The following is a 17,326-nucleotide window of genomic DNA, read 5'->3' on the forward strand; positions in this document are numbered from 1 at the left end:
GTCTCAAAAAAAAAAAAAAAAAAAAAAAAGAATCAAACTCATGCCTTATTTCTAGAATCACAAACTGTTGGTTAAAATGCACTGTCCACCTGTTATACAGTTAAAAATTATTTTAAAAGAGGCACAAGTGTGGGAAAACAATGACTTATTTACTGCTGGTGAGTGCTTTAAAAAGTTGACAAAAACCTTCCTGTGGAGGGAGTGGGATGCTAACTTGACCATGTGTATTAACAACCTTAAAAAAAGAAGTGCACACACTTGACACAGTGATTCTTGAATTTTGTCCTAATGACATAATCAGAGATATGCAAAAGAATTATAAAGAAAGATACAAATGCCACAAAATAGGGTAAATAAGATATGATACAGCTATTTGTTACAAAGGGAAACAGAAAATTCATGTTTTAGAAGAATAATAATGTTTCTGAAGTGTTGAATAAAACACACTATGAATAGCATATAAAAGCATGATTTCCTTTTTAAAAAATGTGTGACTGCATAGGAAAAACATTGAAAAGATATGCTTTGCTGTATTTTCTAAAAGTTCGATAATAAATATATTGCATTTATAACAAAAAAACTCTAAAATAATACTAATTTATGAGAATCAACTTCATGTCTTATTTCTGGAAACAGACCAACATACTTTTATATTGAGCTCATATTAAGTGTTTCAACACAAAGGTCATCTAAATTTTCTACACTGTATTTCATTTAAAGAAAAGATCTATTTTGATCCTAGATCCATTTATAATGCTCCAAAGTGTATAAGAACCAGAAAAAGGTCTTGCTTGCTCTATTGGACCCATGCAGTGGGCAACCTTGGGCAAACTGCCTTTCTCAGTCTCTTTTTACATTCAGAAATGGTATAATAATGAGCTATAAAAATGAGCTTATATTAACTCATGTATTAATGGGAGAATTAAATAAAATAATATACTTTAAAAAAAAATCACAATGAAGGCTGGGTGTGGTGATTCACGCCTGTATTCCCAACACTTTGGGAGGCCATGGCAGGTGGATCGCTTGAGCTCATGAGTTCAAGACCAGCCTGGGCAACATGGCAAAAACCATTCTTTACAAACCATGCAAAAATTAGCCAGGCATGGTGGTGTGTGCCTGTAGTCCCAGCTACTCAGGAGGCTGAGGTGAGAGGATGGCTTGAGCCCAGGAGATGGAGGCTGCAATGAGCCAAGATTGTGCCACTGTACTCCAGCCTGGGCAATAGAGCCATACCTTGTCTTAAAAAAAAAAAAAAAAATCACAACTATTAGTCAAGTACATAAATTCTACATAATTAAAAAAATAAAAAGATAGCTAATATTAAAACAGCTTAGAATGAGCATTTAGCTTTTGTTTACAGCTTCTGTAATACTCTTCTCATTTCATTAAAGACTACGGGAGAAGCTCAGAGTATACTGTACACTCCCAGGAAAGAGAGCTGACTTTTCTTCATATCCCCTTAGGTGATGGGAATGATGCCTTGAATATCTTAAAGGTTTGATCAACACATGAAATACTGAATTGCAATAATTTATAATATAAATCAAGAACAGTAACTAATACTATTTGCTATTAGGACTGAAAAATCTAAGGGCTCTATGTGTTGATAAGAAAGCACCTGGATATCCATTTTTGTCTATATCTGTGGCTCCTTTCATTGAATAGCCAAAGCTTGGTGGCATGCTTCTAGCAGCCCACTGCCCTTCAAGGATTTGAGATGGGACTGCGTTCAAGCCTGTTGATCTTCCATTGAAGATATAAACAATTCCTTTTTTATCTTCACCCCCATATGGAGCAGCAATTGCAATATCTGTGGGGAAAAAAAGAGGAGGGGGAAGGAGAATGACACAAGTAAGGAGGAGGAAAAGAAAGGGAAGAATGAGGAAGGAACGAGAGAAGGGGGGAGGAGGGCAAGGATGAAGAGAACAAAGTTTCAGTACTTGTAATTATTTGTACAGATCTTAATATTTATAGAACCCATTTATCATGATAAACACTAATTCAAAGTTCAGTAGGGTACTCTTTATCCACAAGCAATAATCTAATTCAAGGAAACTCACACAAAACTGTACAGAAAAGACATTAATTTAGAACCAGATAATCTGGCTCTGACCTTAAACAAATCACTTAAACTTTCTGGACCACAAATGCTTCCTCCTTAAAACTAGGAGGTAGGGGATGGAGGAGGACACATCAAAAGATTCATCTAAAGTTTATTTTCACTCTCAAAATTCTAGTTAATTTATTTATGGATGGTATTGATTTTTCTGAACAGAAGCCAATCTGCTCAGAAATTCCTAAGTTGTGATTTCATCTTGATCTTGCTCAACTTAAACTGAAAGATAAATGAATAACACTTTAAATCTTTAAAAAACCCCAAACATCAAATTATCTTTTCTACCTCTAAAATATATTACCAATCTGCCCACTTCTCTCTCTGCTGCTGCCACCCTAGACAAGTCATTGCCATATTTTGCACTTAAATAGCCTTTTTTTCTTTTCTTTTTTATTTTTGTTTGTTTGTTTGAGATGGAGTCTCGCTCTGTCCCCCAGGCTGGAGTGCAGTGGCGCAATCTCAGCTCACTGCAAGCTCTGCCTCCGGGGTTCACACCATTCTCCTGCCTCAGCTTCCTGAGTAGCTGGGACTACAGGCACCCGCCACCATGCCCGGCTAATTTTTTTTTTTTTTTTTTTTTTTTAGCAGAGACGGGGTTTCACTGTGTTAGCCAGGATGGTCTCGATCTCCTGACCTTGTGATCTGCCCACCTTGGCCTCCCAAAGTGCTGGGATTACAGGTGTGAGCCACCACACCCGGCCTTAAACAGCCTTTTAAGTGGCCTCCCACTTCTACTCTTGCCTGTAACTTTCTCTTCAAAAGGGCCAAACATTCACCGTATCATGTCACAACCATCCCCTTGTTAAAATCCTTCAGTTAGTTCCCAAAGCATTTAGAGTAAGTTCTAAACCCTACCTGGTATTTCCATTGTTTACCATGCAAATCTAATTCCTCTCCCCATCCCCACCCCAACGCCATCCAGTTTTTTACCCTTATTTATTCTTCCCAGCAATCCTGGCCTTTTTTCTGTTTCTTAAACACACCAAGCTAGTTTCCAACTATGGACCTATATTTGCTGTTCTCTCTGCCTTAACAGCTTTTGCTCCAGAGCTTTTACAACTCTATTCATTTGTCCAAATGATAGATCAATGTCATTCTGTCATTAGATCAGATGTCATTCTGTCAGCAAGCTATTATTCCCTAGCCACTCTATGCAGCAGTGCGCCACCCCTCTCGACCCCCTACTTTCTCTATCACCCTCTCTATCCCGAAACTCTATTATATTACCTTGCCTTCCAAAAAATCCACCATCTTTATCACTAACTAGATTTCCCCATTGTTCACTTATTCTATGACTACACAAAGTAAGTAAGCTATAGAACATAAGCTTCATGAGACCAAGGACATTTCGTATCTTGCCTATCACAGACCCTAAGTACCAGCCATAACAAATTGCCTCGGGAGGGACAGCATTAGGAGATACACCTAATGCTAAATGGCGAGTTAATGGGTGCAGGAAATCAACATGGCACATGGATACATATGTAACAAACCTGCACATTGTGCATATGTACCCTAAAACCCTAAAGTATAATTTAAAAAAAAAAAAAGAAAATAAATCTGTTATTTAAAAAAAAAAAAAAAAAAACAAATTGCCTCAACTTCCTTAATGTACACGAGCTGTCTCACAGCTCCTTAATAAGCCATGCCTCATTGTCTCATGGCTCCCCTGAAACATCAACGATACCTTGATTACTCATCCTTTACATGAGACCATTAAGCCTGGGATCTCAAACACTGTGATGATCACATTGAGGTGCTTTTTTTTTTTTTTAAACATATATGCTGCCCCCATTGGATGCTGAGTTTCTTAAAGACATGAGTAGATTCTGATTTATGCTCATTTTCACCACCTAGAAGAGTGCCTGGCCTGCAGTAAACACCAACTAAGAATTTGTTATCCTTAAAAATGGGTACCTAAGTTATGTAAAAGTATTCTTTTTATCCTTTTTTAAGCCTTAAAGGTAAATTGGCTGGGTGGGGTGGCTCACGCCTGTATTCCCAGCACTTTCGGAGGCCAAGGCAGGTGGGTCACGAGGTCAAGAGGTGGAGACCATCCTGGCCAACATGGTGAAACTCCATCTCTACTAAAAATACAAAAATTAGCCAGGTGTGGTGGTGGGTGCCTGTATTCCCAGCTACTCAGGAGGCTGAGGCAGGGGAATCGCTTGAACCCGGGAGGTGGAGGTTGCAGTGAGCTGAGATCGTGCCACTGCACTCCAGCCTGGCGACAGAGCAAGACTCAGTCTAAAAAAAAAAAACAAAACAAACAAACAAAAAAACAAAGATAAGCATAACTTCTCTACTGACATATGCATTAATAAAGTATTTATTAAAACAGGCTGGCCACGGTAGCTCATGCTTGTAATCCTATCACCTTTGGAGGCCGAGGCAGGCAGATTGCTTAAGCCCAGGAGTTTGAGACCAGCTTTGGCAACATGGCAAAGCCCCATCTCTACAAAAAATACAAAAATCAGCCATGCATGGAGGCGCACATTGGTAGTCCCAGCTACTTGGGAGGGTGAGGTAGGAGAATTGCTTGAGCCTGGGAAGTCGAGTCTGCAGTGAGCCGTGATCGTACCACTGCACTCCAGCCTGGGTGACAGAGCAAGACCCTGTCTCAATAAATAATAAATAAAGTATTCGTTAAAATATAATTTTCCAACAAAAGATGGCTCCAACGTTGAGTGATTGTTTAATAAAAATTATCTGTAACTTTCCTAAACCCTTCATTATTTTTATACACATTGATCATCTTCTCTCTTCGCTATCATCTGTCGAGTCTGGAAAGTCCTACACATTCATGCAATCGATTTCTTCCTTTGATCATTTTAGATGCTCTTTCCTGTTTTTCTTTTTTTCCTCTGCTTTTTCTGGAAGAGTACTGATAAAAACTGCACATAATTACCTTAGGGCTATATAAAATTTTGGAACATAACTTTATTGTTTTGTTTTCAATATCCCTCTTGATGATGCCTAGGGTGGGGGTAGATGGAAAGAGAGGAATATAGGAATACAGGAACAATGACACTTAATGTCTTCGTGTATGAACAACAACAAAAGATCTAACATAATTAATAGAACCTATATATGTACATATATACTAAATACTATACATAAATACAGCTCAGATAATTTTTCACTAAAGACATTATCATTCACAATCTACTATTTGGTACAGTAAGACCCAAAGAGAAACCTTGGGAGACCACAATCATCCTCTATGGATGATTTTATCTATATTTTACCCCTTTGTAAAATAATTGTGAAACTTCACATTTTTTTAAGCTGTTGTCTATATTTGTTGTACTGACAGACAACACATTATAACAGAAACTTAGAAAGCTGGAAGAAATGTTGGCTAGATCATAGTAATGAGAAAACTTTCTTTAAAGTAACTGGAATAACATCAAGACAAGGTAACAGCAAATGTGACCAGGCTTCCCAGAAAACCTGGGAGACAGAGGCCCAGCTACACAGCAAAGAATTCATTAACTTTATTCATGATAGAACCTCAAACTTAGCCCTGCATTTCCTATGTAGTTTTTGCTATGATTAAGTAATGATTTGGTCTGTTATATAGTGTTCTTTTCACATTTTATTATGAACTTCATACCATAGCTCCATTTGATTTATGCTAAGTTCTCTTTGTGGTAAAAATCTTTAAGCCTCTATTTTAGGTAGCAAATGTACCTCTGGGTAGATGTTCCCTACCACTGAAACTTCTCCGGTTGGCCAGTCACAGTGGCTCACATCTGTAATTCCAGCACTTCGCACAGCCAAGGCAGGAGGATCACTGGAGCTTAGGAGTTAGAGACCAGCCTGGGTAACATGGCAAGACCTCAGCTCTACTAAAAATAAAAAAAATTAGCTGGGCTAGGTGGTGGGAGCCTGTAGTCCCAGTTACTCAGGAGGCTGAAGTGGGAGGATCTCTTGACCCCGGGAGGTCGAGGCTGCAGTGAGCCATGATTGCACCACTGCATTCTAGCCTGGGTGACAGAGACCCTTCCTTAAAAAAAAAAAAAGAAAGAAAGAAAGAAAAAGAAACATCTAGGGTTAATCTTCCAGGTGATGCTTCCAGTAAATGATAGCACCTACCCACAAGACAGATGTGAAATCTTCAGGGCAAACAACATTTACCTTTCCACTACTATTTGAGATATACAACAAGTCATCTGTATTTTTAAAGTTTTCTTCTTAATGTATACCTTTCCTTTAGGTTTTAAGGGGGCATAGGCTTACTATACTGTTGATTACACAAACTAGTTAAACTATCCATTCTGTGATCTCTAGAAAGGTTTTTAATAGATTTGAAAAAAATCTTGGTAATTTGTAAGCTATATTTCATGTTTCTGAGAAGAGTTCTAAAGTAAAAGCTAACTTTGCTTTTTAAAGATATCGACAACTATTAAAATGGTGCTATTACAAAAGAATAGGCTTATACTTTTAATATGCCACCATGAAGGGAGATATAACATCCCTTAGAACATTTTGGACAGCTACAACAAAGTTATGGCTTTAAAAATATTAATGGCAAATCATACCTTTGAGGTATGCATTAGTCAGCATTGCCTTGACAATGTGCCTGGAAGCATTTTTTTTTTTAACACTTGTAGCCAAATGAACAGAAGAGGGCACTGCTGCTAAGCAGGATGCAGAAACACATAAAGCCACCAGCTAGCAGTAGGCACCAGGGGAATGAAGGTTCCTTTCAGAAAGTAATCATTCTGACCTTCTAATTTGAGGCTGAGTGAATAACAACTCATGAGAGTCCGTTTTTGAAATCTTTGCTCTGATTTTTAAAGAAAAATAGCAACCCGTCTTTAAATTTGGTGTGTTACTCACTGACACACAATCCACCTTTCTAGGAAGAAGATTTGCTTGTGTAGACTCCTACAGATGGAGTTACAGGACTTTTCCAGGTGGACACAGATAATCAGGGACCTGCAGCTGCTAAACTTTGATCTTACCATTGAAACCATCCTGGTCCAGATCTCCCAAAGGAGCTATGGCACTGCCAAACCGTGCAAAGACCTCAAACCCATTCAGCTTTGTCGTCTGGAAGTCTCCTGAAGCTCTCTGTAGAGACACTGAGACCTGCCCCACCTCTTGGAGTTTGCCATCAGAGCCACGATCCATGAAGAGAGGTGCTCCAATAAACACATCTGCATAACTAAAAGAACAGAATCTTCTCACCAAAGCAAGATCAAATTTCATCTCTTAGTAGGCATTTTCTTTCTTATTACAACTCACTTTTCCTCTTTCTGCATCTCTCATACCCACAGTGAAACACAAAATGATTACCAGAGCACTCATTTCAAATTCAAACCTTCCTTTAATTCTTTTAAGAAACTATGAATAATTCATAAAATTACTTTATTTGTTCATGTTATAAAAGCTACTGAAAAAAACAGAATAAACATAGAGGTTTTCTAGAATTCATGATTAAGGTTGCTTCAAATTGTTTCCTTAAACAGAAAGATTAGCAGAAAAGGAATACAAAAACAGAAGAAAAAAATGTTTAGTTTGAGTAAAGTATTCGTAAATATGAGAAGACAACTTTCTGGAAACATTTTTTTTAAACTTACTCATCTCCATTAATGTCAGTGGCAGCTACAGAAAATCCGAAATATGCAGCCATCTGGATAAAAAGATGAAAATGAAATGTTTATATTTCATCCAATTAGTTTAGACAATTAACATTTGTAATATATGTATCAAATAGAAAGCGTAATTTTTTTCTCTGCATATAGTGCTTCAATCTAAATGTCTTGTCTTTTGTTTATTCTACCAACACAATGACAATCAGGTAATGAGGCTTGTTGTTTTCCTAGATCATGGACACAATATATTACATGTATATCATTCCAGTGTTGTTGATATATGACATTTAAGTCTAAGGACTATCAATTCTCCTTCCCAGGCCTACCCTATTATCTCCCTTTCTCTCCACTTCCCAAAACATACCAGACACAAGCACACTAACAAAGATATACAGTCACAGACAAAGGTTGTGATTGAACCCAACAAGTTTTATATGGATGCCTATGTCATGAAGATAATAGATAATAATTATTAATAATAGATAATAATTGGCTCCCCTATGTGAAACTTACTACTATTGTTTAAAAATTACTGTTTGGAAAGATATGGAAAGGAGCTCATTTTTGTGTCATATCTCTATCGATTACTTGCCACATGATTTTGCTTTTGAATCACACACAGTACAAATATGTTTGGGTTTATTATGAGCTTATAATGCACAGGGAGCAGAAATGTCCTTTTCCCTACCACAGGAGACCACAGGCTTTCATAGGGTGAGTAGCTTAGCTGTAAATAAATGTGAAAAAGGAAAGCTCTAAAGACAGCTGAAAGTGCAAAACAAAACTAAAAGAGATGACAGATTAAATATAAAGTAAGGTGAAAAATGAGTCAACAAACCAAAAAAGGAAAGTTAGCAATGCTTCTCAAATTTGATTGGCTCAGATATCAAGAGAGAACGATAAGGGAGATTCCTGCATTATCTATTTTGGGTTGATACAGTGTAATTGGGAAAATGAAAGGTGTATTCTGTATTAAATAACAAGATCAGAGCTTGTGAAATAAAATATACTGTGTTTGGGGTACAAGGTTGATGTGCCGACTATGTAACAGAATGATATTCATGGACTTTAGTCACCTACGGTGTTTGGCTTGGAAGTGTAAAGAAAGGATGGCATTTACTGAGACATATTTTGTCCTGGGTACTATGATTCAAATGTTTTCTTTTGATTCTTACAACTGTCCCATGAGGAAGTTGCCAGCATCCCTGTTTTTATAAATAAGAAACAGATTTTCAGCAGCAAATACCTTATCCAATGCAATAACAGATTGAGCATGGAAAACCCAGGTTTGTCCTCATCTAAAAGCCATGTTTCCCACTCCTCTCTAGCCACTCCCACTTCCCAATAGTGGAAGGAGGAATAAAGCAAGTATCACTGAGTACATACAGTAGGATCCAGACTCATACATGGTCACCAGACAGGAGAAGCTGCTTGAGCTGGAGAAGTCAAAACTGAACAAAGGGACCACCCCTGCAGCAACTCTAACTGCCTGTCAACTGCAGGGCCCTCCAGGTTGTGCATCAATCCTGACTGCCACACAAATGGGAAGAGGTTTCTGGGAACCATGAGTCCGGTCAGTCAGCCTATCAATACTATCCCAAAGCCCAACAATCTCAACTGAATAAAAAGCCTTGAATCCCAGATCTGCAAACTTTGAGAAAGATTTTTCTCTATCTACTGTTTAAATGTTTATTCATCATTACCAACTTATGGCATAATTCTTTGAGACATACAACAGAGAATATTATAAAATGCCTGTACTCACAGAGAAACGCCTAATACTTAAAAAGTACTAGCATTTTTTTAGCTGAGAAATATTTCACGTAAGTACAAATGAAGTTTGCTTGTAATATCTATAGTACACACATCTGTGCCATGCTTTCTGTTGCATCTAATAAAATTATAAGGCATAGATTATCCTTAAAAAAGAATTTGTTACCAGTAAAGAAAAAGGAAGTCTTTGTGGTTTTGTATGTACGTGATTTTGCATTTCCTAAAAAAAAAAAAGGCAGACAAAAACAAGCCAAAATATCCAAATTACTTGGGTTAAAACAAAGATGAAATATTTAAAGCCCATCTTATATCTAGAATATTGAATATTATGGAATCATTAAACCATTCTGATACTGCCAGGGAAAGTTTTAAGACATTAGAAACTCTGATGATAAAATACTGAGTGAAAAAGGCAAGACAAAATGAAAAATACAGAATAAACCAATTTTTGTTTATATACCACACACACACACACACACACGCACACGCACACACACACACTCTCAAAAGAGAAATGATAATAGTTTGACCAAAATGGTAAGAGTTGGATGAATTATCTATTTGATGAGATTATAGTTCACTTTTACAGTTTTATTTCGCAAATTTTCTCCAATGAGTACATACTGCTTTTATAGTGGGAGAGGGCGATCGTATTTTGGAAGCATACCTGCTCGCCGGTAAAATTGTATAAGGAGGACATGTTCTTCCCATCATAAATATAAACCTGTGAAGGAAAAACAGAAGTATGTGAACTCTAGTAAAATAGAAGATAACTTAGAAATTTTTTTAAAAATACCTTTTAACTGTCCTACCATTCCCAAAGTCCTTGCTGCTCTTGGAACTCCTGAAACAAAGTCTGAAACAAACAAACAAACAAATTATTCATTTTTTAGGACAACACTGGAAGTTGCAGACCAGAAGTGACTATGTCAGCAAGCTTTAAGTTTTACTACTTCAGTTCAAAACAATCGATTTAGAAAAATTGGTACTCCATAATAAATAGCCCAGCATTTTTAAACTATAAAATCAAAATTTACAAAATATAAATTCTTGAGGGCTCTCAAACATATGCAAATAAGCCCTCAAGTCATTTGTAATATTGTTAAACAAGAATAGACAAAGTAACCTAAGAATGAAGAAAAACTACATTTAGTTTAGTAGTACAGTAATGAAAAATAATACAGAGCAAACTGAAGTGGGGTAGAAGTGGCTGTGGCACAAAAATGTGATCAAAATCAGGTAAAGACTGTGATTCCTAAATGGAGCTCTGAAGGAAGATGGATGGACAATGAGAGGATGGGATAATAACCGTACAGAGATGGCCCAGAAGGTAACAAAGGATGCCTAAAGAAAGAAGACACTAATTCTTTCTCTCAGAGGAATGAATTTGCTGAAGACAAGGAGGAAAACGCTAAATAAATCACTAACAGTGTTGGGGGCTAAAAAGAAGCAGAAAGGAAAGGCACTGAAGCCAAGTGTAGCTGTCTCAATTTAGCAGCCACTAGAGGAAGTTTAGCACAGACCTAGCCTGGACTCTCACCAGTGTGCTAACGTCTTCCTCATTTCTTCTGTTATATTCCATAACGATGGCTTAAAATTGCTTAAAATTTTCTTTTCTTTTCTTTTTGAGACAGGGTCTCGGCTCTGTCACCCAGGCTGGAGTGCAGTGGTGCAATCACAGCTCACCGCAGCCTCAACCTCCCTGGGCTCTGCAGATCCTCCCACCTCAGCCTCCTGAGAAGTTGGACACTGGTGTGCATCACTGCGCCCAGCTGATTTTTGTGTTTTTTCTAGAGGCAGGGTTTTGCCATGTTGTCCAGACTGTTCTTGAACTCCAGGGCTTAAGGGATCCACCCGCCTCGGCCTCCCAGAGTGCCGAGATTACAGGCTTGAGCCACAGCACCCAGCCACTCAAACTGCTTAAAATTTTCAATGCCACATGTTTCAAATGCTTAATCTAATTTTTTTAAAGATTAGATATAGTTCAAGTACTTCATACCATCTATGCCATCACCATTGAAATCTCCGACAGCCACAGAGTAACCTAAACAGGAAACCAAAGGGGAGAACCATCAGGACAAGGAAGTTATCTTCAGCAGGCTTGCTGAGTAAACATTCCTTGAAAATATTTTCAAGAAACTCCTTTAATTATGTGATATTTTGTCCCCTAGTCATAACAGATTCATATGTATATGACACATGAATTTTAAATGAAACGAGTTAAATACTCAAATATGCTATTTTTATTACAAAACTACAATTGTCTTATTAACTTTACAAAGGAGTCTGTTAAAAATGGCAAATTTACAACTCATCAAAAAGAAAGATAAATTCTGTCAATCAGCAAGTAATATTTCTGTCATATATTACTTGTTTTAATATATCAGAAAGAAATTTAAAGAGAGAACACATGTTAGTAAGTCCTAAAGACCAAAACTTTTATTTAACATCATGAATAAAACTTCAGGAGTTAGACTGCCTCCATCTGAATCTCTGAACAGCAAGTTACAAGCGAGTGACTTTGGGCAAGTTATTTTGCGTCTCAGTGCCTCAGTGTTTTCACCTACAAAATGAGAATAATAAAGTATGCTTGACTTGTGAGGATTAAATGAGCAAATACAAACCAAGTCACCTTGAACAATGCCCAGAACACAGTAAGCATAGCTTAAAGGCTAGCTATTATTATTATCACTGCACAAATAATCACGCTTTTCAATTTCAATTACTGAAATGTAACATAACCAAAGTACTCATTAACAATTTGAAATTGTATATTCTGTATGTTTCAAAAAATCCAAATCTATTTCACATAAAATATTTTTCTACTTAAAAGACCATATGCAGATATAAGACAAACATACCACAATTCCAAAAATGAGTAAATTTTGGTTTTACCTACCCAAATAACTGTCATCGAAAATAGCTTGTGCAGTCCGAGTTGCTAATTGGTTATTATACTTGATGCTGTAAACATTGGGGTCATATTTAGATACGATTTCTGCCACTTGATCCGAAATAAGCTGACCTAAAAAAAGGTGTATATATAAAATAAATAACCTTCGAACGGGAACTTTATGATACAGATAATGTATGGTACCTGCATGAAGGAAAACAATATTAGATATTAGTACTTCTAATTATTAGCCTTACATAACTCTCCTTGATCATACTCAATTTGAAAATGGATATTCTTAACTTAAAATTATTTCTGTTTAAGCCAGTACTTAAAAGCAGTCTCTGCTAATAAAAATTTAAGAAAACAGGATTTGTCTTAAATCACTAGAAAGCAATGTTAAATATATGGAATAATGAAATCAAAGGCTATTACCCAACTAATCCATTAAAACGTGAAAAATTTACTGAAACAATACTGTTACCTTTATAATCAGAATAATTGGTTCAATTGATTTTTTTAACTAGTAATTTAAACATCTTTAGGAAACAACCTGAATGGATGAGTTCACCTTCGTTCACAACCTTGTTATTAAGCAGACAAGAAATCTAGATGACTACACAAAAATCAGCCTGCCCTCCATGCCAAGAAAGGATAGCTGGTTTATCAAATGTTGTCTCCACAATATGGACACAATAATCTCTTATCATTTCTGCTGTTTTAGAAAGAAATGTGTAACAGCTAACATTTTCAGGCCTGTTCCCATCTGTTCAGTCACAGAGATTGAATCTACAGGACAGAAACACTTTCTCTGTCTGGGTCACTACTTTGTCATCAGGGCTTAAGCGGTACCAAGAACATATGAAATTCAATAAACATTTCCTGAATTGAAGAACAGAGGAAAATTCATTATTTCTTCTGAATAAAACATTATTCTTTTCTCCAGTCTAACAACGACAATTCTGAGATCCATGAAAAAAATTCATTCTAACGTACTTATCCAGGGTGACATCTGCTGATTTTAATCTTATTAAAACAAAATACTATCTGCCAATTCACTGAGTCCGCTAGCTATATAATTACAGACAACTTGTAATAAAATTCTAATAAATATAATATTAATAGTACCTCTCTGTCCTAATTTATTACTGTGTCCTAATTATTACATATTCCTATTTATTATTATTCCTATTTATGCAATACTCATGGCATTAAAAAAAAAGTTCATACATTTTCACAGCTGTATCTCTTAAAAAGACAGAGCTAGCAAGTAGTCCTGAGAATCACAAAATTTAGCTTCCTTGACAGTTTTGGTTCCCAGGCATGCTCATCAGATACTTCCTTCCCCTCCACTGAATGACATAATCAGCAATAAAGAAAAAAAATAAATCCATATTTCTATATCTAACTAGAAAGTATTAATATCCCCTATTTTCTCATATGTACTTTAGAACTGCTATTTTTGTTTTACAACAGTAAAACTCAATTATAATTTTTCTAAATCATTTTATTTCCCAGTAGATGTATAATGCATAGAAATTCCAATTTTTCAGCTTTGCTATGTCTCACATTCTGATCCCTGTCTGTGATGCCTGAATTTTCTATTTTTTTATTCCCTCCTTTGCCTTCCCTTTCAATATTTCACTTATTCCTAGTTTTCATTCCTTCTTATTCTCCTTCCATCCTGTCATCCTCCAGCAAATCTCTTTCTTTAGCTTCCCTCTCCACAAGGCAAAAGCAAGCAAGAGTTTTTCTACAAAGAAGCAAGTCAGGAAAGCATAGTGTAGAAAACAGAGTAAAATTTGAAACTTTCAAATCAATCCAGTCAAAGGTTTTCTAATTCTTCCAAACACTGACAATGCTTGAATATCAGAATGCTAATACAAAATAGTTCACCTCATAAATGGCACATTTTAGCAGAAACTAAACATGTCAATATAGTAATGAGATAAACAATTGTGTATCTCTTAATGATACATAAAGAAAGCAAAGTTTTAGTTATCTATTTTCAAACTGTCAACAATAATCTGTTGTACATATGTTCAAATGGTAATTTAATTAGGCCTCCCAGAATGACTGAATATAACATAATAATGTATCTTTATATCAATGCCAGTTTAATATTTTTTAAAAACCTATTAAGATCCTCTAATTTTATTTTATATATGTTTTTTGAGAGAGAGTGTCGCTCTGCTACCCAGACTGGAGTACAGTGGTATGATCTTGGCTCACTACAACTTCCTTCTCCTGGGTTCAAGTGATTCTCCTGCCTCAACCTCCCGAGTAGCTGGGATGACAGGCCCACACCACCATGCCCAGCTTCAATTTTTAAGAAGTCCTCAAACACTTAGAGATCATTCTCAATATCAGTAATAAGAAAATAATGACTTAAATATCCTAATGAGCAACTTCAAAATACTTTCAAAACCTTCAACTTTTAGAATGCCACAGTCGGCCTATACAGCTCGGGTTCGCACACTGCCTAATGACTATGTCATGGCCCCTAGAGTACAGACATGGAGAAGTATATATCACACACAATAAAAATAAATTATATAATTACTTTTAAAATATATTTAACATAAAAGTATGTATTTACTTTTTAAATATTCCGTTTAGTTTCTTCTAGGAATATACACTATTTAATATATATTATACATATTCTTTTAAAAAACACTGTGTAAAACAGAGTGTTTATATCCTTTAATTGTATTTCCATTTCTTTCTTTAAAATAATTTGTAAAATGTCATAGGCATACAATTAGCCAGGTGAATCAGTGACACATAGTCACTAATTGTAATTTAAAAAATATTAACCTACCTTGCCAATAAAAGCTACCAGGACCACCAAGAAGTACTCTGTCAGCCTAGATGAAATCACACAACAAAAAGATATATATTTAAAGAACAAATATCTCTCAAAATAGAAATCAATGAAAAACATAAGATATATATGTATATGTATATATGACTGAACAATACAGTATTATATCTTTATATCATTACCAGGTTAATTATATTTTTTAAAATTTAATAAGATACTTTATTTTTTTTGTACAGACAAGGTCTTCCCTTACCCAGGCTGGTCTCAAACTCCTGGCTTTAAGCAATCTTCCCAGCTCAGCCTCTTAAAGTGCTAAGATTTATATCTATCTGTCTATCTATCTGTCTGTCTGTCTATCTATCTATCTAATATATATTAAAGCAAACAAAATCATAAATCTCAAATTCATCTAACTCAGTTTCAGTGGTTTTCACTGTGTCTTTTCTAAAATAAAATTTAAAAGAAATTTTATAATATATTCATTCAATATATGAAAATATACACTTTTGTGGATCTTGGCTGCTTCACATATTTGAAATGAGGCACTAATGCAAAGTATTATCAGGTTACAATTTTTTAAAGTCATTTATTAATTTTGTATATTTGTGACTATATACAGCAAATTTTCTTTCTATAATCATTGAAGAATTTTCTGCTAAAGGAAATATTTTTAGTGTCTCAGATCTAAACAGAAGTGAAGTTGAGAATAAAGTTTTCAGGGTGTATTATACATATACAAATTATGCTTGCCTAGCATTTCTTATATCTAACTAACTAAAAGTTTCTAACTCTAGGTATATTGTGTTTGAGCACAACATTTTGGAAATCTCTTCTTGCTGGAGGTAAGACAAATTTTTTTTTCCCCTCCAAATGTACATATAGACCTTCCAAGCTTTCAATAGACAATCTTTTGCCTTGGCTACATAAAAGACACTTCTAAGTCATCTGCCCTAAAAAGACACCCTTTTCTCAGAAATGTGTTTAAGAAAGTGAACACCTAATTTAGCAATGACTTTCACAGTATGAGAGTACTTCTGGGGTTATGGTTGTATAGGCATAAATACAGAAAAGATGGACATTATATATTTTAAAAATATATAATACCTATTTGGGAATGTATCATACAAGTTTAAACCTAATATTTATTAATATACTTTATCTCTCTTTGGCTTACTTACATTCTGAATTTTGAGTAATATAGTATGAAATTTAGAGTATTAAAAACAAATTACCTAGTAAGAAGAGTTAACTATAATTATCAGTACCTAGTCTAGAAAAAAAAATAATAAAATACAAATACAGATAAAATAAAATTAAAAAAAAAATTGAGACTGGGTCTTGCTCTGTTGCCCAGGCTGGAATGCAGTGGCATGAACATGGCTCAATGCAGCCTCACTCACTGCAGTTCAGGCAATCCTCACGCCTTAGCCTCCCAAATAGCTGGGACCACAAGCACATGTCACCCATGCCTGGCTAATTTTTAATTCTTTGTAGAGATGGTGTCCCACTATGTTGCTCAGGCTGGTCTCCTAGGCTCAAGTGATCCTCCTACCTCAGCCTCCCAAAGGGCTGGGACTACAGGCATGAGCCACTGCACCCAGCCTACAAATTTTTAAAAAATAAGAAAATGCTTTCTTAGTTCTTATGCATCATATTATTTCAATTTCAGTTGTTTTCATACATTTAAGGCACTCCTCTTTGCTCACATTTCTAAGAAAGCCTACATATAAGCTTTCTAAGGAAGGTTTACATATAATCAATCAACATATTTTTTAGACTTCTCTAGAAAGAATATTCTCAATTTGATATTCAAAATGTGCATACTCCCCCACCACCAAAATAAATAAACACACAAAAGAAAAGTAAATAAAGTACTTCAGAAAATTTACCTTTGAACATTTAAATGGAAGTCTTATTTTCAAAAAATAGATTAAAAATATCAATTCTGAAGAGAATATTAATTTAGTTTAGAATAGATAGAGCCCTGCCTATGAGATTTCTTACAATTATTACACATTACATAAGTGAAGTCAGCTTCACTCAGTGCCTATAGGCACATAATATATGGCAAACATACATGTTTCCCAGCTTTTATGTAACTCTAATTTTGTAAT

At 35.5% G+C, this 17,326-nt stretch overlaps 1 protein-coding gene across 2 annotated transcripts in view; it reads right to left on the bottom strand.

Moving 5' to 3' along the window:
• The window catches only part of ITGAV (integrin subunit alpha V), an 89,215-nt gene that overhangs the window by 30,563 nt on the left and 41,326 nt on the right, over positions 1-17,326 (bottom strand). For both annotated transcript variants that reach the window (XM_032755201.2, XM_032755202.2), the window contains 8 exons: positions 15,210-15,255; positions 12,395-12,520; positions 11,495-11,539; positions 10,308-10,351; positions 10,163-10,219; positions 7,708-7,760; positions 7,090-7,292; positions 1,622-1,813 (listed from right to left, as the gene is read on the bottom strand). In XM_032755201.2, coding sequence (XP_032611092.1) covers positions 1,622-1,813; positions 7,090-7,292; positions 7,708-7,760; positions 10,163-10,219; positions 10,308-10,351; positions 11,495-11,539; positions 12,395-12,520; positions 15,210-15,255 — 766 coding nt within the window. The remainder of the gene's footprint in view (positions 1-1,621; positions 1,814-7,089; positions 7,293-7,707; positions 7,761-10,162; positions 10,220-10,307; positions 10,352-11,494; positions 11,540-12,394; positions 12,521-15,209; positions 15,256-17,326) is intronic.

Source organism: Hylobates moloch, unplaced genomic scaffold, assembly GCF_009828535.3.
Source record: "Hylobates moloch isolate HMO894 unplaced genomic scaffold, HMol_V3 SCAFFOLD_1, whole genome shotgun sequence".
Taxonomy (NCBI): domain Eukaryota; kingdom Metazoa; phylum Chordata; class Mammalia; order Primates; family Hylobatidae; genus Hylobates; species Hylobates moloch.